Source organism: Berkeleyomyces rouxiae, assembly GCF_048999995.1.
Source record: "Berkeleyomyces rouxiae strain 22BRR77 chromosome Unknown BrBRR77_ptg000005l, whole genome shotgun sequence".
Classification (NCBI taxonomy): domain Eukaryota; kingdom Fungi; phylum Ascomycota; class Sordariomycetes; order Microascales; family Ceratocystidaceae; genus Berkeleyomyces; species Berkeleyomyces rouxiae.
In genome coordinates, this window is record NW_027396495.1 from 605,622 (window position 1) to 626,690 (window position 21,069).

The window sequence follows — 21,069 nt, forward strand, 5'->3', positions numbered from 1 at the left end:
TGTCTTACTATCTTGAAGGAGAAGCTATAGGATAGGCTTTGGAAGATTTACTGACAAAAACACAAGATCAAGATCGCGGCTCAGGTGTCATGATCGAATCCTTAGATGTTCACTGAGAGTTATGACAGGTCATAGACTGGAATATGACCTAACTAACAGCAAACAAATGCAAGCAATTTCTCTAATACCTACAAGAGCCGTGAAACCAGGCCCATGGAACGCACGTATTGCGCTGTGCAGACTCTCTATTCCTCAGTCGCGATGGAAAATAGCCAGCAAGCCGGGTCTACGGGCCTTTGTGAAATGGGCACAATGTATGGCATTTTTGTGGCAAAATTCACGTGCTCCGGGTCTTGTAAGGCTTGCTCGAGATCCCGGTGAATATAGCGCCGGGAGATCCTTGTCTATTTCATGTATCTACGAGCCATGTCTTGATTGCGACGACACCGCTGTTCTGTTCACACGTGCAAGCAAAGCGGGTGTAACAGCTGCCACTCACACCCCATTGCATCACAGTCGCCCTTCTTTCCCATCACATAGCTGCAACACATCACAAATCAGGTCTGCCCTTCCGACCCGTGTCGTGTACCTGCCTGTGTGGTAGAAGGGAAGCTCGCGGGTGTGGATGTACTGTCTGCTCACTGCACCAATCATCACCCCCTGAATCTAGTAGAGCAAAAAGAACGAGTGCCATGGGCCAATGTAACTGAACTACTAGTCTCTTACCTCTCAAGTGAGCCTTTCATCACGTTGCATGCACATGCACATACATACATACTTCGTCTCCGTGTCCACTTCAGTACTGCATGTATGTATGTGCATGACCAGCATCACAGCCATAATTGTCAATAATCACACAAAACATTGCTCTCGAGTACATACATACGACTCGACACGCCCAGCAAGCACATACTAAAGGAGCACGAGACAAAAAAACAATCATGCAAGCACGCAGCTGCAAGTATTCCGGGGGCTGGAACAGTCCATAGCGGCAAAGACCAGGCCATGTCCGAATTGGCTCCGTACAGTTCCCCCCGTCTCTCTGGCCCCATTGCAACATGCCTTGCCTTGCCTTGGCACTCCCAGGACCATCTCACTTTCTACGAGGAAATAGATTATGGGGACGCAAAAAAAAGCACCAACACCGGTTCTTGTATTGTAAGTTGCAGAGCAAGTAAATGTAGTGAGTACAGAATCAAAAAAGACATGAAAATGCGAAGAAGGGAATACCATGAAAATAACAAAGAGAAGCAAGAGACGCAAAGACAAAAGGCCTCATACAAAGCGCATATAAGAGTGCTGTACAAAGTCTCAGATGGAAACATGAGGGAAAAGGAAAAAAAAATTGGAAATCTGCCGAGCAGTTGGTAAAGTAAGAAACATCACAAAGGAAAAATAGAACCAACAAGTCTACTTCTTACGACGCCTCTCAATGGCCGGCGTTGCCACCACCACGAACACGCTTGGCACCGCCAATGTTGCTTCCGTCGTTTGGCCGCTTCGTGCCTGACTGGAACTCGGGGGCTGCTGCGTTCAGTCCGCCGCGCTGGTGGCCTCCGCGACCACCTCTCATGCCGCCACCACGGCCGCGCTGATTGCCGCCGCCCCGGAGGACAGGCAGGCTGCTGGTTCGCGGAATCTGCGAGCCGCTAGGTGTAGGCAGTTGGGAGGCAGGCGCCTGTTGGGCACCTACATGAGCCCCAAAGCCTTGCTGCGGTTGGGGTTGCGCCTGTTGTTGATGCTGCGGGTGCGGGATGGCTGAAGGTGCATCGCCAGTGCCAGTGGGCGGGTTTTGGTTGGAGGCTTGCGCAGACCCGGCTTGAGGTTGCTGAGCTACTTGTTGGGTGGGGGCACTAGGAGCCGCTGCTCCGGTAGAGAATGGATTGACGGCGGGTCTAGCGTTACCGGCACCGATGCTGGAAGCGAAGGGGTTGTGAGAAGCCGGAAGGCTAGATTGTGTCGGAGCACCGCCGCCTGACGCCATCATGGGACGAGGAAGAGAAGGATGAGGTTGAAGCGGTTTAGGCACATTAGGAGTAGGAGTTGCCGTAACTGAGGCGTTGCCATTGACGCCCTTGTTGAGACCCTGAGGCACACTGCCAAAGGCGAGAGGCCTGTTCTGCGTCTGGGCAGAGGCTATAAATTGAGTGGTATTAGTACTGATTGTCTGCACAATGTTTAACATGGTAAATGGAGTCAACTTACCGGGAGTTCCGTTGGTCTTAGCTGCGGCTCCCACAGGAGTTCCAGGAACAGAGCCAGCGGCAGCAGCACGGTTGATCGGCGGAGGTCGCGAATCCTTTACTACAGACCACACTTCAACCACGGGCTTTTGCGGAGTGTCCTTGGAGGCGGCTTCCACAAGGTCTAGACGATGCTGCGAAGTGCGGAGTTTGTTTTCCTGCATGTTGGAGCGCACAGTGCTCTTCTTGGCCTCCATCATCTGACCCTGTTCACGCGCCTGTGCGATCTTATGGTCGTATTCCGTCTTGAGATTCTGCTCGACCTCTGCCTTGACCTTTGCGCTCTCATTGGTTACCTGCTTACGTAGGTTGTGGCTCATGATGCTGCGCAGGGTCGCGTTTTGGCTCAGGAACGTCCGCATTTCCTCATCACCAAGACCGTTGATGTGTTGCAACGCAGCTTCGAAATCATGAGAACCCTCAGTCTTGATTGGTGCCGCCTCCGTTTTCTCGGCTGAAGCAGTGGAAGGCTGGGCAGGCGCAGCCTGGGACAGCTTGACAGGAGACATGCCCTCGGCGGAAGAAGCCTTGTGCTCGGCTTCCCAAATGACACGCTCCTGACCAAGACGGACTTCAAAGTCTTCTTGAAGCTTTTGTTTTGACTCCTTGAGTTTGTTGTTAAGAGCCTCACGCATCTTGTCACTGCGTGCCTTCACTGTCTCGTTTATTCTAGTTTCGATCTCCTCGAGACGCCGCTTGGCATCATCCGCCTCTTGCTGGGCGGCTGCCACGCGATCCTCAAGTTTCTTCATGATCTCCGGAGAAAGGCCTTGTGCAGTAGCAGGAGCAGGCGTCTCCGTAGCGCTTGTAGATTCAGAAGGAGGGGCAGACGCTGAAGCCTCGATCTTGGCCGTCAACTCGGAAATCGAAGCATTTGCAGTCTCTAACTTTTGAAGTAGGTCGGTACGTTCAGTAGACACAGATTGGAGCTCCTGCTTCAGTGACTCCAACTGAGATTCTACAGTTGTCCTTTGACTGGTAGCCTGATTGAGCTGTTCGGTAAGAGAGTCGATCTGGCTCTGAAGAGAAGCAATTGTCTCGGTAGCCTCGGACAAAGCAGTATCGTTGACGGCCGAGGCCTCGCGCTCGCCTGAAACTGGTGCCGGCCTAGCATTGACTTGGGACTGCAGCTGTTGCACCTGCCTCTCGTAGTTGGTGATTTGGGATTGAAGCTGAGCGATTTGTTGCTGGGATGACTCAAGGGTAGCCTGGGCTGCCAACAGCTCAGCATTAACAGCAGTCAACTGCGATTCGATTTGGTTCTTTTCGGTAAGTGCATCGTTCTTCTCGGCCGTGAGTTTGCGAGAGCGTTCCTTGGCCTGGGCGACAATCTTCTCGCGAGTTTCATGCCACCTGACCTTCTCACTCTCGAGTTCAGCAATCTTTGCGTGGAGCGGCTCACTGCTTTCCTTGTGCTTGTTGCATTGAGCCTCAAGCTCCTCGATCTTTTGCTTGAGTTGATCCATCTCAGCAGGATCAACACGTCCATATTTAGTAAGAATGCCCTCGGTGCGTTTCTGCCAGCGATCACGGTCCTCCTGGATTTGCTTGATCTCGTCCTCGAGGTATGTTTTTTGCGTCCGGAGATCTTCAATCGTCGACTGTAGTGGAGAAAGACTGCCTTCTAAGGCCTCAATCTTGGTGTTCTTCTCAGCAAGCTGGGCCCGCACGGTGGTAAGCTCATTGCGGAGAGTGACACTGCTTTCACGGTAAAGGTTGAGCTCGTTGAGCTTAGCCATGAGGTCCTGGTGAGAAAGAGAGGACTTGTTGGATTCGTTGTGGGATTGGCGCTCCTGCTCAAGCTTGAGCCGAGCATCATCGGCCTGGGACTGGGCATATTCGAGTTGCTGCTGCAGACGCTTTGATTCTTGAACCTTGAGATCGAACTGAACCTCGGCAATTTCCTTTTCACGGCGAAGGTAGCTGTTGAGTTCACGGAGGCCTTCAAGATCGTGGTTGACAGTGGTGCCCGAAATTGCTTCGTCAGCAGCGCCATCTCTATCCAGAGTCTTAGTGCGAGCTTGCTGCAGAGCGGAGATTTGCTTAGTTACCGAGTCCAGTTGCTCGTGGAGAATCTTGTTTTGCTGATTGAGGTCCTCGCGACGGGTTCCTAGCTCGTTGATCTCACGATCCATCTGGATACGGCGTTCCTCCCACGAAGCTTCACTCTGAGAGAGCGCAACCTTGGCAGATTCGGCAGCAGCACGCAGAGAAGCAGCTTCACTCTTGATCTGGTTGTACTCGGTCCGGAGAGTCTGAACAAGCTTGGCGGCTTCGGCATGCTTAACAAGTTCAACTTCGTAGTCTTGTTGGGCCTTGGCAGCAATGTCGGCTTGAGCACGCAGGTCCTGCTGGTGGTACTTCTTCTCCTCGTTATGGCGTTCGGCTTGTTCCTTGAGGCGCTTGACATCTTCCTCCAGGATACCCTTCTCATCCTCGAAACGGCGGCTAATCTCATGCTGGGAGTCACGGAGCGAAGAAAGTTGAGTGTTGGAGTTAGCGAGTTCGGTAGAAATTTCCTCAATGCGCTGGCGAAGCTCCTTGATGTGGGCATCCTTGTCCGCAACACTCTTGTCAGTTTCCTGCTGCAGCAGCTCGACAGTAGAAGTAAGCTCCATGAGGCTCTCCTCAGCATTCTGGCTGATCTGCTTGTACTGCTCAACCTGGGCAAGAGAATTCTCGGCCTGGGCTTGTGCAAGTTCAAGATCACGTTTGAGGTCACCGATCTCATTCTCAAGTTCGATAATACGCTGTTCAGCATCTTCGTCGCTGTTGGTGGTCTCGAAAACCATGCCGGGTCTGGGTGTAGGACGAGGCGCAAGTCTGCCAGCACGGTCTTCAGCATTGCGAAGGTTGATGGATAGCTCCTCGACACGAGCCTGAAGTTGATCGCGGGCGGTCTTGGCAGCAACATGCTGTTCGCGTGCCTGAGACAAGGACTTGCTGAGGTCATCAATACGCTTCTGGGCCTCGCGGTTGTCGAACTCCTTCCGAAGCTGCAGTTGTTTATTCTCCTCGACTTCCTTGGTGAGCGTCTGTTTGAGAGTAGCAAGCTCAGACTCGAGACTCTCCATCCGCCCCTGGGCTTTACGGCGGTTGTCTGCCTCAGCCAAGTCCTTTTCGTTGAGCAGGGACTGTTGACTAGAAAGGAGGTTAGACAGGCGTGACTTTTCCTCCATTAGCCCCTCGTTATCCTTTGTGAGACGCTCCTGGATATCTCTCCACAACTTCTTCTCAGCCTTGAGGTTAGCAGTCTCGTTGCGCATACTCTCAAGAAGACCGCGAGCCTCGACCAGTTCTTCGGCAACTTGTTGGGTGCGAATATCTTGTCTAGCAGCAACCTCGGCATTGTTTTGGTTGCGCTTTTGCGCCTCAGCCATCTCGTTTTGCACAGCGGTGTAGTTGGAATGCAGCATCTCGTAACGCTCAGTTTCGAATCTAAGTTGGCTAGAAACCTTGACAATCTCAGCCTGGAGAGAATTCTTTTCGGTAGAAAGCTGGCGAATTTGGTTGTTGAGCGTCTCACGAACCGATGTTTGCTCTTCTCTGAAACTGTCGAAAGTGAACTGCAGTTGCTGGATGGCAGACTTGGAAATCTGTTGCTCGTCTTCACCACCAGTTTCGATACTAGCGAGAGGGGGGCGATCTTCATCACCAAGGATAGAGCCCAGCTCGGAAGCAGTAGCGCGTTGCTGAAGAAGGCGACGGAACATGTCACGCTCAGACTTGTAACTTTCCATTGTGGTCTTGAGAGACTTGGTTTCGTCGGTCATATACTCGAGTTCCTTCTGGAGCTGCTCCACAGCTTGATGGTCCTCGATAGCCAAGTTCTTTTCCGCGATGGCCTCTTCACTTTCCATCTTGTTGACGAGTTCGCGCGTGAGATGGAGTAACTCTGCGTTCTTTTCTTGAAGCTCCTGGACGTTCTTGAAGACAACAAATCTCTCAGTAACATACTGGTTGGTATCGGACATGTCGGAAAGAGCGCCTTCGGAAATGAGACCCTTGGAAAGTTGCTCAAAACGTTCCTTTTCTTCATTGGTGAGCTGGCTTACGCCAGTTTCGAGGGCGTGAATGTTGAAAACCAGCATCTGAATTTGTGTGCTGAGGTCACGTAGTTGAGTGCGCAAAATCATAGCTTCGGCCTGTGCAGTAGATAGGGCAGCCTGAGCCTTCCGGGAAGTACGGAGGGCTTCATCGCGGTCGGCAAAGTTCTCTGTAGAGAGCTGCGACATTCTTTCCAGCTCAGCCTTAATAGCATCGTTTTCTTCCTGGAGTTCGTTAACCTGGGGAGCCTTGGCTTCGAGAAGGGCTACTACATTGTCTAACTCAGTAGTCAAATGTTCGTTGCGGCGCTGTTCAGCCTTTAGCTGGCCCTTGACCTTGAACAGTTCTTCGACGGCTTGGGTGGCAGTGATTCCAGCTCCTCTACGGACAGAGCCAGGAGTAGCAAAGGGAGACATGGCGCGGCCGATGGTGTTGGCACGGGGTGTCATTGGTGGTTCGTTAGCAATAGGTTGGCTGAGACGGGCCTGCATCTCATAAATTTGCGAGTCAAACTCGCCGAGCTTTGTTTCGTAATCAGCAACAATCTGGCGCTCTTTCTCAAGCTCGACACGGATGGCATTTGCCTCGCCTTCGTAGTTGTCGCGTAGACGCTCTTTATCGAGTTCCATTTCCTGTAGGCGATCCTGATGCTTTCTAGAAAGTTGGTCGGACATGTCAACAAGACGGCGCTGGTTTTCGAGTTCCTGTTTATAGCTCTCCTCGGTGCGGGCAAAAGACTCTTGCTGGCGTTGCAACTTGAGCATCGTATCTTCAGCCTTGGCCTGGGCAGCATCAAGTCGGTCACGAAGTTGTTTTCCAGTTCGGTTGAGAGATTCGATTTCAGCACGGGCATCGTCGTTTTCGCGCTGAAGTTCGGCAATGCGAGCACCCTTCTCCTTGCGATACTTGAGGGCTTCGGCACTCTTGGTCTTGACCTCAGTCTCGAGCCACTCACTGTTCTTCTGGGCAAGATCTAACTGTTGCTGTAGCATTTCGGCACGGTACTTGGCAGCACTTGTGGCGCCCTGGGCAGTCTGGGCGGCTTGCTGGAGGAGGGAAACCTCCTTGCCAAGCTGGACATTCTTTTGGTGCTGCTGTGCGAGTTCTTCGGAAAGTTCCTTTTCACGAGAGCTGTGCGACTCAAATAGGGCCATATTGGCACGGCTAGATTCTTGTAGGGTTTCGACGCGGTCGCGAAGGGTGCGGATTTCGGATTCGGCATCGGCATAAGTTGATTTGAGCGCTTGAAGCTCATTTTGTAGTGAGAGGCGGGTTGTCTCTAGTATTTGGATTAGTAGCGGCCAACGAGTTTAATACGACATTACACAATAAAAAAGCATACCTTCATCTTTTAGTTTTTGGTTGAGGGATTCAACCTCCTTGAGAGCCTTGTCGGCAGTGGCCTTGAATGATTGGCATCGCGACTCAGAACCAATAACAGCGTTTTCAAGCTCGATATCGACGCGAATTTTGGATGAGTACAAATCATCAAATTCCTTTGCTTTCGCAGCAACGGCTTTGAGAAAAGCGACGGTAGCCTCATCGGAAGGAAGGGCATCCACGCTGGTCACTGGTAAGCCCAGATGGCCAGCGAGATATGCGGTGTCCACAGCGGCGGCGGCCATGATACAATTTCAGCTCACGACAGCCGGGCCAACATGGAATGAATCGGGGTGTGAAAGTGGCGGGTGAAATATGGATACTAATGAAATGGGCGTGAAGCACAAATATCGCGAGTTTCAGAGACGAAATTTCGTTGCGACAGGCCGGGGCGCAAATTGAGGAATGGCGGCAAAGTCTGCCCGGGCGGCCAGAACGGGCGTTTTCGATTAAATGAATATGGAAACAAAAGAAGACAACAAATAGCGCGTGCTCTTAATTCCAGATGCAAGACACAATCTAAGAAGACGCGTTTGGTGCGTTGGTGATGAATGTGTCCCAGAAAAATTAAAGTTGAAGTAGCAAAACACCAGAAAAAAAGCTGCGATGAATTGATGCCAACCTGAAGGTAAAACAAAAGAAAAATAAAAGAGACCTGGGCCAGGTCGCCTGCGAGCTTCTGGCCAATGGCAAGCTTAGACCGGGATATTTCAGGTCACGTGCACCCATGATAGCCGGCGCGTCGAAAACGCGACAGCGCTGTGTCAATCTACCAGCGTTTAGCCGGCTGGGCACCAACGTAAGACCCACAACCCTGGCTTCGTTTTGTCCCTAAATATCAGACAACATCGTCGACCTTTGGATTGGTTATTCAGAAAGGATTAACTAATTATGACCACCTCGTTTTACCGCCACAATTAAATCAATCTCAACTACATGTCCACCTCCTCATCTCCCACAGACCATTGTTTACCAGCTTTCAAACTGACAATCTCTACGTAAGTCACTGGCTACACAAATCAAAGGCATCTCCCCAAGCACCACAGTGACAAGGGGGAGTGACACAACTCATTCACTTGTTTTCTTATTGCAACTGACTCTTTGAAGTTGTTGTGGTATCGTTTGTTGTGTGCGTGTATAACTATGGGAATAAAATGTACTTCTACAAAAGAAAGCCGGCATCAAGAAACCGTCAAGAAAGGCAGGTTGCGCAATATTTGGCTGACAAAAAAACCCCACGCCCTTTACTAGTATTTTCTGGGTCATTTTAGAACCAAGCGCAAAGTGCGGGAGTAAAGAGGCCAAGGCGAATTATGTAAATAAAAGGAAAAGAGTGAGTGTAGTTGGTGAGCAATGGCGACTCTAAGAGCGTCTGACTGAGCGCTTGGCTGAGCGTCTCCGCTTGGCGCAGCTACCCTTGCGAGGAGTAGAAGGTGAAGAGGTGGAAGAAGAAGAAGAGCTGCCAGTAGTAGAACCTCCAGGCGAGGAGCTGCCAGTGGTGTCAGGCAGAGTGGCGCTGCTACCGGGAGTGGTACCAGTGGAGCCAGGGGTGGTAGAGTTGTAGCCGTAGGAGGGGTTTGTGGTGCTGGCGCTCCCGCCGGTAGCATCAGGAAGAGCCAGCATTTTGTCGGCAGCATGCTCAGCGACAGTGACAATGTAGGCACTGGGATTGGTGGTGACCATACCAGGGAAGATACTGGCATCAACAACGAACAGGTTGTCAGTGCCATAAACCTTGGTGTCAGTGTCCACAACAGCAGTGCCGTTGGTTCTGCCGTCGTCAAGACCCATCTTGTTGGTTCCGATCCAGTGGTTAGCTCTGCGGTTGGTGTAGGACACAAGCATGTTGTTGACAAAGTCAGCGACAGTGGTGTTCGATGCGGGCAGAGCGAAGGTGAGGCCGGTGACCTTGCTCAGGGCGTTCTTGACGTTCTCAATACCCTGGATGACAGCCTTGACATCGTTCTCGTCCTTGAGGTAAGGAGCGTCAGAAACAATGGTGTTCAGGGTGGGAGTGATGGTCATACGGCCACGAGAAGTGGCGCCACGGCCCAGGTACTGACTGAGAGTCATGGCGGTCTTGTCAGAAATGCCACCGCTGCCCTCAACACGGGCAGTCCACTGCAGCTGTCTGACAATGCCATCCTCACCAGTGATCTCGTCGAAGAAGACGGGACCAATGTTGGGCGCAGACTGGGCAAGGATGCCAGTGCGGTTGCCGAGGTAGCTGTCCTTGTCAGTAGCAATGGGGTCAGTGTAAGCACCGTAGAAGTCGTAGAAGACGACATCAGGGTGAGTAATGACGACGTCAGTGTTGGTGTGATCCTCCAGGTTAGAGCCGACAGGAAGGTTGATCCAATCAGCCTGGTCAATCATGGTAGGCCCGTCGGTAGAGTTCTTGACAATGGAGAGCTGGTCTTGGGGACCAATACCACTGCGGAGAAGAATCTTAGCACTGCCAAAGGTTCCAGCAGACAGAACAACACGGCCGCCAGCAGAAGCAACATTGACAACGCCAGAGTAGCCGCCTTCGAGGAAAGGCTCAACCTCGACACCAGTGATGCGGCTACCCTCACGGACAACACGCTTGACGCTGGTGCCAGTCCAGAGCTTGAAGTTGGTGCGCTCAGAGGCAGTGACAAGGTAGGTAGCCAGAGGACCGCCTCTCTCACCGTTCGCGAACATGTAGGGAGTGTGGGTGAAAGTGTGGTTCTTCTCAGCAGGCTCCTCCAGGGCATTTACACCCTTCCATCCGGCCTCAGTGAGACCGTTGCTGATGGCGTTGAAGCCCTCATCGCGGTATCTCTTGCCGTCCATGGAGGGAGCGATCGTGCCAGGGATACGACTGAAAACCTTTTCGGTAGAGCCGGCCATGTCGGCGGACTTCCAGCCCTCGGGGAAGTTGTAGTCCCAGTCCAGAGGGTAGGGCTTCCACCACAGGCCAGCGTTGACAGCAGTACCTCCACCAAGAAGGCAGCCAGCCATCTGGTCAGTGTCCGTGCAAGCAATTCCCTTGGAGTCAGCCCAGATCTGGTTGCAAAGACCGGGAACATCGAAACGGGTCAGGTTGTTGGCCAGAGACCACTCAGGGCCCATGGTGCCACCCCAGTGACCAGTGGAGGGGGGGCCCTTCTCGATCAGCAGAACAGACTTTCCAGCCTCACTCAGGCGATCAGCAAGAGGAATACCACCGGCACCGGCACCAATGATGATGTAGTCGTAGGTCTCCGAAGGGACGGGCACACCAGTGGCAGGGGTGATTGGGGCAGCAGAAGTAGTGGAGTTGCTAGGAGTAGTAGCAGAGCCACCACCGCATGTTCCGGCAACAGTCTTGGTGGCAAGGGCAGCCCAGGTGGTGTACTCGGAGCTGGCAACCTGGTCGTTCAGGGCACCGCCGAAGACGCTCTGAGTGTCGTGCTGGGCAACGGTAAGAGTGTCGGGGCACTCGGGGCCGGTAGGCGACTCGTAGCCGTGGCACCAACCGAGAGTCATTGTCTTCTTGGAAGTGGAGGCCTTGCCACTCTGGCCGTTCTGGTTCCATGCCAGGCAGTTTTCGCAGCGGTAGATGAGCTCGAAGCCAGTGTCGGTGATGGTGGACGAGATCTGGGTGATCTTGGCGTCGCCGGTGTACAGGTCGGGCATGGTGTAACCGGTGGCGTAGCGGAAGGACGTCAGAACATCATCGCCGCTCGGGTAGGCGATCATCATCAAGGTCTGCGTCATGGGGCCTCCGAAGGAGATACCGCACCAGCCGGTTCCCTTGCCGTTGGGCGAACCGCATTTCTAGGGACGAGTTAGTATGGGGGCTTGCTCGAAGCCTAAGACTTTGGGATATTGTGCTGCTTCTTACCAAGATACCAATAAACTCATTCGCATCGGTTGTGAGGGCATCCGACGGAAGAGCCATACCCAGAGTCAACCCGCCCTGGGTCTGCGTAGAGGGAATGTCCCATGTGTTGAAGACGATACCAGTCGCCGTGTCAGTGAAAGTAGTAGCAGGAGTGCTCTGTGCCAGACCAGAGCCAGCCACTATTGTCAACGAAGGTTAGTAGGTGATGGAGGTGGGCAGGTGGACTGCCTTGACGCGCATTACCAAGAGCGACAACTTACGAGAGAGGGCTGCCAGAGCCCAGAAAGAAACCATTGTGAGAAAAGAAAAAGAATGACAACACAGAAATACACGCGAAGCTTGAAAAAGAGCGGAAGCTTGGTTCGAAAACCAAACATGACTACACGTTGGCGCGGGCTGATGGGCCTTTATAGACAGCACATCGGCCATGGAAAGCCTGGCCTAATCGGGACCTAGAACGCCATATTTGGAGCATGGACGCCATTGTCATCTATGCGTATGCCGCAATTCCCTCGCTGTGATAGGAGGAAAGGAGGAAGCTCCCCTGTAGGCCAGTTTCAGTTTTTCCGCAATATATCTTGGCAACAGTGCTTCGGATGAACAGAGTTGGTTTGAGGTTGAGCCCCTCGCCAGTCCTGGTGAGAAGAGAACGGTCGGTGGAAAAGAGACCAAGTTGAGTAAGACTGAACTGGCATGCCTCTTGCTGGTGGCTTGGTACAATCCAACCATCCAAAGAGAGATCAGTGCTCGGGATCTACAGAGCTTCATGGGCATGTCCTGCCTCTATGATTAGATGAAAGCGGCTGTCAGCGGTATTAGAGCTGTAAGTGCAGGCTGTGTCAAGCTTGAATAGACTTCCCACAGTGTTCTCCGGCATTTTAACACCGCAGCTATACATTCTTTGCTCACCATTGAGCCCCCACTGGATGCCTTGTTGTTGTGATATCATGAGAATTGTGGAGATCGCCTTTCACGGCGACTGCACCCACCTTATAAGCCACCTTGTAAGTAAAGTTGTATTGCCCCTGCAGCCGTGCCCTGATCCTGGAAGAGTGCAGAAATACCCCACAGCAGGAAACCTCTTCCCTCCTTGTTCTCATTCTCGCTCAATCTACTCCGACTCCCAGAGGAGTTTGTGCTTGTATCTAATTTCCCTAGGCTGAGAGAGTTGTTTGACCTTGAAACGGTTCAACGTCATCCCCACACCCGGCCAACTTGACTGCAAGATGTCAGCCTTCAAAAAGGCCCAATCGGCAGACAGCGTCTTGGGGTGATGTGACTCTGCCGACTAACGCTCTAAAGACATTGTGAAAATGGTGATATTCTGTCACTGTTCAGCGTCCTCTCGACTTGTGGTCTCGGTGACACGCCGCTACGGAGAACGCTGACTTCCTCGAGAGCTAGCATACATGTAGTTATGTATAGTTATCCCCCCAGTTCGCGCGAAGCCCCTCGAGAAATCACTATACTCAGAGGATGGATATGAGCTTCAGTCGGGAAATATTGCATTAGTTGCGTAGGCTTTCCAGTGATAACCGCCCGTCCATTTAAGCATGTACATATAGTTATACAATGCCCGGCTCACTTATACCCTCTAGCCCTGACTAAATTTGCTTCCAACGTCTCCGCTAGCTAATTAAAGTTCGAAACATGGAATCCTGTGAAGCAGGACTCCTTGCACAGCAATAAGGTTGAAGACACGAATATGTACAATAGGCCAGCATCCCCGAGTACACAAGGACCCCCAAGTCCAATAGACTGCCTCTCCCTTCGCTTATCCCGTAGCAAGTGGCTCTTCTTTGCCTTGGAATCACGGACTGTGGAATCTCCGCAACACGCTCAGAGCTTGAGTATAAATAAGCCATCGGCACTCGCTCGAAGGACGCATGCCAATGTCCAAGTGAGTTCAGTACTTGCCGCCGCGTACTCTTAATTTAGAAAATAATCATGAACGTGTCTCCTTGTAAACATACCAGCCCTCACCGCGCCGTTCATACTTGAATCCTCCTCTAGACTCGTGTTCTGCCATGCCCAACAGTCGCAAGACTACTGCCCTTGGCACGCGCAGATCTGTATTTACAGGCCCATCGAAATAAATACGCAAAAGAAGAAAAGGCCCAACCCACTGGCCCAAAGCTCCCCTAGTGGCCATAGCTCTAGAAGCCAAAGTCCAGGAGTTCCACTGCTGGTAACTATGCGCAGTAAGCCACAGGCACCCGATCATACCAGCATTAGCAAAGCACAGACAACGGCTTCCAAGCTAAATGCGCCACATGCGACAAGCCAGCGATCAGTGAGTTGGGTTACTTCCGTTGCCTTGGTTTTCATGCCTCTCTCATTCGAAAATTTAAACTTCCGCACGATCTGCAGATGGCTACACCTTTTGCTGGAACTTGTTGGTATTTCAGCAGAAAAAAAGCATAACTAACTGACTAGCTGAGCTTTAATTCTGGGGGGAATCATGAGACATGAGACCAAACCCCCTTCTACGAAAATCCAGATACTATTTACATCCAAACCATACGTCAGCTGCTGCTAAGCGCCTTTGCCACTGCCCAGCCCAATTTTTGGGACGTAGTCAGCCCTCATTTGCCTCGTCAAGAAAAAGACGGAACACACAAGTTTCTTCTACACGTTTGGCATAACTATACTACCAACCCTCACGTCTGCACCCACGCAAACACGTATTCAGAGAACAGCCTTGAAGATGGCACCATAAACGCCAAGCTTCGGCGCCTATTCCTACTGAGGGGCCGACGTTACAGAACTCCGCAGAAGTGTGAAACTGCAGGCTAGGAGAACTAGCTGGTCATGAAATTCAGAAGAATTGTGATTGTGCTCTGTGAACATGCTCAAGGGAGATAGGCCATAAGAAACGGCTTCTGAAGAAGTCTAATTCCATATGCCGAAAAACATGGAATTCCGAAGTACATAGTTACTAACACATGGACATCATCATATTCCAGCCAGCCTATGCATGTGTGTAGTTACTCAGGAACAGAACTCCATCAAAAAGGGATCTCCAAGCCAGCCTGTTTCAGATCGTTCCAGAGGAACGCCGACAGCGCCCCCTCCCATCTCATGCACAGGGAAAAAAATAAACTGCTGCGAAGAATCCCTTTAGTTAGTTGCCCGTTGTTGGCGCAAGAGTGAGTGGCGAAAGAAATGTAGGTTTGCCTTTACGGTCCTGAGAGCCACACATGTCGGCATCCGCCGAATCGCTCATCATTTCTACCAGGAACAATAAGTCCAAGCCAGGGGAAGAACTCCACCCTTTCCGAAGCAATCGACAGTACAGTTCACAAGTTATGAGCTACAGAAATAGGCCCCTTTCAGATTATTATTATTATTATCACGTTCTACGTCGTAGTGGACACATGAGTGCCCTAACCCTAATGGATTGTTGGACGTCGAGGCGCTCAGCATAAACAGGTACAAAAAAGAAGAAAAACAAAAGGACAAAAGAAAATACAGAGGAAAAATTAAGCAAGGAAGGCAACTAGAAGCCAAGCAGAAGCAGAAAACAATCTTGTACGTCAGGTGGGGGGAGAACTCCAGAGCAGCGTTACCCTAGCCTATTCGGTGTACCTCTCTCCCCGGCTTTGGCTAGACTGTCGGCTTTTTCATTGCCCTCGATCTCTACATGTCCAGGGACTCAGATCGGTGTGGCGCATCCCTCGATGATATGCGGCCAGTAGTGTCGGTGGGGCCATGTGCTTGCGAGGCGTCGGAACTCCGATACATGTGCTTGGCTGGAGTCCAAGGGGTCGGAGCCTGGCAGGAGGCATTCGTAGGCCGCCTGGTTGTCGAGAATGCAGTACAAATTGTCTGCGAGGTGGGGAGCCGCACAGCGGAATGCAGCCTTCAGCCCCTCCAGGGCGCCCATAACCTCCGCGTCGTAGACCTCGTGATTGGAGCCAAGGGAGTCTGAGCCTTCTGTAACGCATAGGCCGCCTTGCGTGACGACGAAGCCCCAGCCCACGGACCCGTCCTCGGACATCGAACCGTCGGAGTATACGATGCTGCGCCCGGCGCATTTCCGCTAGAATGCCGCTCTGTCGAAAGACTCCTTGTCCTTTCGTGGGCACACTACATGTAAGTCAGACCCTATAACTATCAGAAATAACCCTAGTCCAAAGTAATAGTAATCCAACTAACTACAACACAAAATTATCGTGACTATGTGAATTCATTGTAACGACCGATTTCACTACGGTTACCTGTTCTTGCAGAACTAAGTAGATTCGGACTTTATTCCAACTATATTTGGGGTTTCTGCATCGACACCTCACTTCTGGATTAACCTGCATAGTTGCCATGACCTATAAAACTCAAAGCCTCCTAAGACTTGAACGTGAACAACAGCCTGACGTTTGTCTGCCATGCTTTTTCTTACATTGCCGATATTTTCGGATTGGTCGGAAGAAGCAACTGCAGGCATTCAGATATCTAGAGAAGTTCGAAGCGGTGAGAGCAAATAAGTTGGATATAGCCCCTATCTCTGCGACTTTTGTGGCGATAGGTAGTTGTATCGTAGTGGCTAGCACGGATGTTGCTTCAAAGCTCTGTAGATATTTTCGCCGACATTGATCAGGTAGGCCCATGATAAACGGCAACGGAGATTAGAACTTATTGTTAGGCAATACAAACAATATCCCGGTTCAGGAATGACGGTGGAGATTGGGTTGGAACACCACCAGAAACGCACAATAACTTCATTCTAAATGATTTTTGAGCCAGTATTTAAATCTCTCAAGTATATCTCTTGTTCACCAGGCAGCAGTATTGTAAGTTAGTATAGACTAAACGTTTTCAAAAGAAGCACAAGACGAGACTTGTTGTACCACTGCGTATATAAACACACATCGTCACCACGAAACTCCAATGTAGAGGTCAACTGAAAGCTCTTTATATTTCATAGACATTTGACTTTTCCATCGAAACGAGGTGTTAGATCACCGGATTGATCCCGTACAGATGATATCCATTTGTAACAAATGGTCCATCAACGACGGGGGAGTTCCTCGATTCACCACTTTCACTTGCTCCTGAACCATGATTGCCGACCCCTCACCACCTCAACCCATATCATCTCGGGATTCTCCCCCTTTACAACTCAGAAGTGTCTTTTGGAGGGCCAACAGTTCTTTGCCAGCTCGCCTGTCTTTGTTGACTAGGAGCTCTACGAACTTGCACAAATCATGGCTTCACCGCGGGGCACCACGGCTTGCGGCAGCCATTCCGAAACAGGAGTGAGTGTGTTCAACAAACACCGTACGGTGGTTATATATGGCCGGCGGCACTAATGAAGAATGTTCTTCGGAACGTTCCAAGGAGTGATGTGACGATGGGTGTCAGGCTTTTCGTGACATTTCCTGCCATAGGTATCCAAAGGTCGCCCTTTGTTAAAGCACCTCCGAGTGGGCCTCGGTATTTGACATCATCATGTACATAGAGATATAGTACTCTCGTATTGTATCCAGATTCATTATAGTCCACATGTCCCCTATGGGATGGGCGGGAGTCACACGCTCCCCCGTGAGACTCTAAAAATAACTGAATAAATGGCAGTTCCTCGATTAACCTCGTCGGTATCTGGCTTGATGATGTACCTTCTAGTTTTCCTCACAAGCTGATTCGCCCGATAGAAGATGGTGATATTCTTCAGGCTTTGAAACCTAGAAGATCCTCCGAGACCTTGGATCTTCCTAATCCCTCCATAATAGTTGTTCCAATAAGACCATAAGATTTTGGAGGCTATAATCATGTCGGTACATGTCATGTCAGTAGGTATCCAATAACAGCTGGATGTCGGTCGTGTCTTGCTTTCTCAATTGTTCATTGCCATTTAGTTACATTTAGTTACTTTTTGTCATACGTAGGGCAACCGATTTACTAGTAATTCCTTTTTGAAGACCTTTTTATCTGGCTTTTCAAGGTCGGTAGGTTGAGGTCTTCTATATCTATAAACACTACAATCATGAAAACTTGTCTACCTTTGTAGTAGTAAGACTTCGTAACAGTGATATCACAATTTTTCAAACATAATGTCACAGTATCACGGCACCATAATGTTAGACACATATACATTAGTATTTGCTTTATATTATTTAAATTAAGTCTTGAAAACATTATGAACGGCTCAAATGCTATAAATGATGCTGTTCGTACATGGTGTATACCAACAAAGGAAAGGCCGAGAAGTGAAAAGGAGGTTCTGCGAATATGAAGCAGAGTGACATCACAAAGGTAGATATCAAGAAAAAGGATCCGGGGAAGACCGTATGTAAATGTAAGATACGATGCAAATATCTCGTCCAAAGAGACGAGAACAGAAAAGAAAAAGAAAAACGCCAAACCCAGTGCTTGGGAATATCCACCCAGTATATAGACGTCAGAAAGCATGGACAAAAAGACAAGGAAGCGGATCATTTTGGGAGGTAAAGGAGGGGAAAAAGGTAAACAACAAAATCAAAGAAGCTGGCTATGATCTAGCCCGCGGATGTACCAACTCTTGCGAGCCATGTACCTCCTGCACGCTCATTGTCATGCTGTCCAGCTCGTACATGACCGATTGGGCCGGAACTTCGACGGGTGAGGAGTTGACAGATGGCACATAGCCATATGGGCTGGAGTCTTGCGAGCCGGGCGACGGCTGCTGCTGGACAAATGCCGGCGGAGGTACAGCCTGCACCCACTGACCATTGACCATGTATGCGTTGGGCAACGGAGACGAGCCTTGCGTGCGATCCCAGCTGGCCATGGAAGCTGCCGGCGAAGAGTCCAAAGGCGACGGTGTGTAGACACTCCCAGGCTGCGGCAGCGGGGGCTTGTAGTCGGTCGAGCTGCCGAGCATGGGGTTTGCGGCTTCGTCTGGCCGCGGAGATTGTTTTTGCTGCGATCGGCGGCGGATGATGAAGGCGGCGATACTTAAAATGGCGATGAGGCTAGCAATGCCAACACCGGCACCGATTCCGACAATGGCAGCAGTGGAGAGGCCGCCGGAGGACGACGATGGAGACGGTTCGGAAGACGTTGTTGCCGGGCCGGTGGGCGAGGACGTGGTGCTGGCGATGGAGCTTGATGTTGACTGTGGGTTTACTGGATCGATAGTGTCGGTCGCTGCGGAGCTGGTGGATGCCTGCGTTGATGAGGAGGACGTAGAGGTAGTCCCCGAGCTACTGCCACTACTACTGCCACTCGAGCTGGCAGCAGCAAGGAACTCGCTCTCGCTGACGGCAATCCCAGAGTCACTGCCATCGCAGTTGAGCTTGAGCACGCTGTAGGTAGCGGTCAGATCGCCAGTGGTGCCGGCGTCCGCCATGCATTTAGCCGTGTTGGTGATGAAGCCACCGCCGTTCCCGCATAGACAGGCGTTCATGATGGCGACGGTTTCACCATTGCAGCCGCTGTGATTGTCGGACTGTTCAAGACAGTTGATAGCTCCAGTCGGATATGAGCTAAAGTCATTGTTGAAGCGCGCTGATACAGCATTGAGGCTGGAAAGCAAAGAAAGAAGGATTATTGCTTTCATGGCGATGGGTGGGTGGTGGAATGCGGTATGAAGTATAGAAAGGTCGTGAAATATAGTTGTGCGGCCGAAGATGGTGAATCGAGAGGGTCCAGATTTACAGGTCCGTAGCAAAGAGCGAATCGTCGTTGTTCATCGGTTGCAGATTAATCAGAGGATATATGTAAGACGGGAGCAGAACGCTCGGAGCAGTTCAAGGCCATATAAATGCGGATAGCCGCGGTGCTGAGGTTGCACAAATGATGTGGTGCTATTGCTATAATTCGAGGAACAAGCAATACAGAGATGACCGCCCCAAAGAGAGGGAGGAAGTAGAAATAGAGCAAAGGAACAAAGCAAAGGTGCAGCAGAACGAGAGAGCAAGTGGGTTATCGTGGGATCATGAGATCAAGACCTGCCAGAGGAGAGGACCATGCGAAGCCACGTTGGGAGCCACAAGACGGAAAGGGAGAAGCAGGGGACAGGAACGAAAGGACAACAAAGAGTAGATATTCGCGGATCTGCGAAGGTGATAAGAGCACTTGGTGTTAACGAGCAGTCATGCAGCCGGTCAGTACTGGAAGGGAGCCCTGCGAAAGATGCCAGGCAATAAAAGGAATAGCGAATGAAAATCACGAAACACGCCGCAGAACTCGTCAGACGACGCTGAAGGGGCGAGGGATGAAGGCACACAGGCACAAATCTATAATAGCGGGCGGACGGGCGGACTTGAGAGGACGGAAAGAAATTGACCCAGATCAATAATCTATGAAAAGGCCTGGTAACTTTGGCATTTTTTTCTTTTCTTTTTTCTTTCACTTCCCCGGGACATTGTAAAAGGCCAATTAAACAGACAACGACCTCTCTCTACTGTGACTCTAGCCATCTTTTTTCCCGTTGTTATTGTCCAGAACCAAGCCCAGGTCTGCCTGTCAATGTCCCCCCTCCCCTCTCCTCTCCAGAACCATGGCCACATGTGAAACTATATGCGACCTCGCCAGAACAATGCTTTGCCTCACTTTGGCGGGTCTTGGTCGCCCTTCACTTCATGTCGTTCAGCTTAGCCGTCAAGAACACGACAAGCCCGTCAGGCAAGCGAGCAGCCGCACTTGGTCCCGCTTAGCTGCAAGGCGTACAGCCCAGCACCACCCGCTAAGATAGTAAGTGCTTGTAGATGCACAACTTGAACCTGGCCGCGATATGTTGGCCCTTGCAAGTGAGTGGCTTGCAGGCTTGGCAACGTCCGGTCAACCTCAACCATTTATCCGGCCAACAGGCCCCAAAAAATGAACAAAAAAGTCACACTCAGCGCCCGCTTACTATGCGATTCCTGCACTGCACTGCCCGCCCATTCTGCAGTCCATCGCCCGAAAAGGGCGGCCTTCGTTTTGCTACGGCCTTATTGCTTCTGTAGTGGCAGCAGGGAAAGGACAACAAGAATAAGATGAGCCTTGGGACGAAGGAAGAAAAAAAAAAGAAAAAAACGCCGGGCAGCCAAGGCCCAGGGTGCCCGCTAGCTTCTTCTGGGCTACAAGGGCAAGTCCTACAAGCATTCTTATGCAATACACACAACGTGCTTTCACAATTCATGCTTTCAAAACAAGAAACAGGAGCCACCTGCTCTGCACCAGTGTTTGAGTTCTGTTCTCTTCTGCTTTTGTGCGTCAACTGATGCCCGGCCAGTCAGTTATTCGACAAGCCCTCGGGCTCTCACTTTCCTACAATCGTGAGCATCTAATCAAACCCGCCGGAGCTCTATTTCTATCGCTTGCTTCGTCCCATGTTTCTAGCTTGTTCTTGCGCCGGAGAACCCACAGGCTCAAGTCAAGACCCTCCCCTCATATCTCTCTCTCTCCCTCAGCCAAGTTTCACCCTTTGCTCTGAACAACCCCCTCGGTAATTTAAGCCTGTTGGAAAGGCTACCCTTGTCTGTCCAAGAGCCAACAAATCTTGGATTATCTAGTCTGAAATCGGGCCCATTTCCAAGAAAAGCAGATGAAAAACGTCTGAGAGCATCAGAGTTCAGATGATGCTGTGTA

The 21,069-nt window shown here is 51.0% G+C and overlaps 3 protein-coding genes across 3 annotated transcripts; all 3 read right to left on the reverse strand.

The window, feature by feature from the left end:
• Window positions 1–1,429: 1,429 nt before the first annotated feature.
• Window positions 1,430–7,915, reverse strand: BROUX77_005304 (uncharacterized protein; the record flags this gene model as incomplete). Its single annotated transcript, XM_073750163.1, has 3 exons — window positions 1,430–2,136; window positions 2,206–7,569; window positions 7,633–7,915. 3 exons carry the CDS (start codon window positions 7,913–7,915, stop codon window positions 1,430–1,432), a joined length of 6,354 nt encoding a protein of 2,117 aa, XP_073604190.1.
• A 1,117-nt stretch (window positions 7,916–9,032) lies between these two features.
• BROUX77_005305 (uncharacterized protein) lies at window positions 9,033–11,814 on the reverse strand (the record flags this gene model as incomplete). Its single annotated transcript, XM_073750164.1, has 3 exons — window positions 9,033–11,453; window positions 11,521–11,699; window positions 11,781–11,814. The coding sequence occupies 3 exons, from the start codon at window positions 11,812–11,814 to the stop codon at window positions 9,033–9,035; spliced, it is 2,634 nt and encodes an 877-aa protein (XP_073604191.1).
• Window positions 11,815–18,004: 6,190 nt separating this feature from the next.
• Window positions 18,005–19,054, reverse strand: BROUX77_005306 (uncharacterized protein; the record flags this gene model as incomplete). The annotated part of the gene is made up of 1 exon (XM_073750165.1): window positions 18,005–19,054. One exon carries the CDS (start codon window positions 19,052–19,054, stop codon window positions 18,005–18,007), a length of 1,050 nt encoding a protein of 349 aa, XP_073604192.1.
• Between the last annotated feature and the right edge of the window lie 2,015 nt (window positions 19,055–21,069).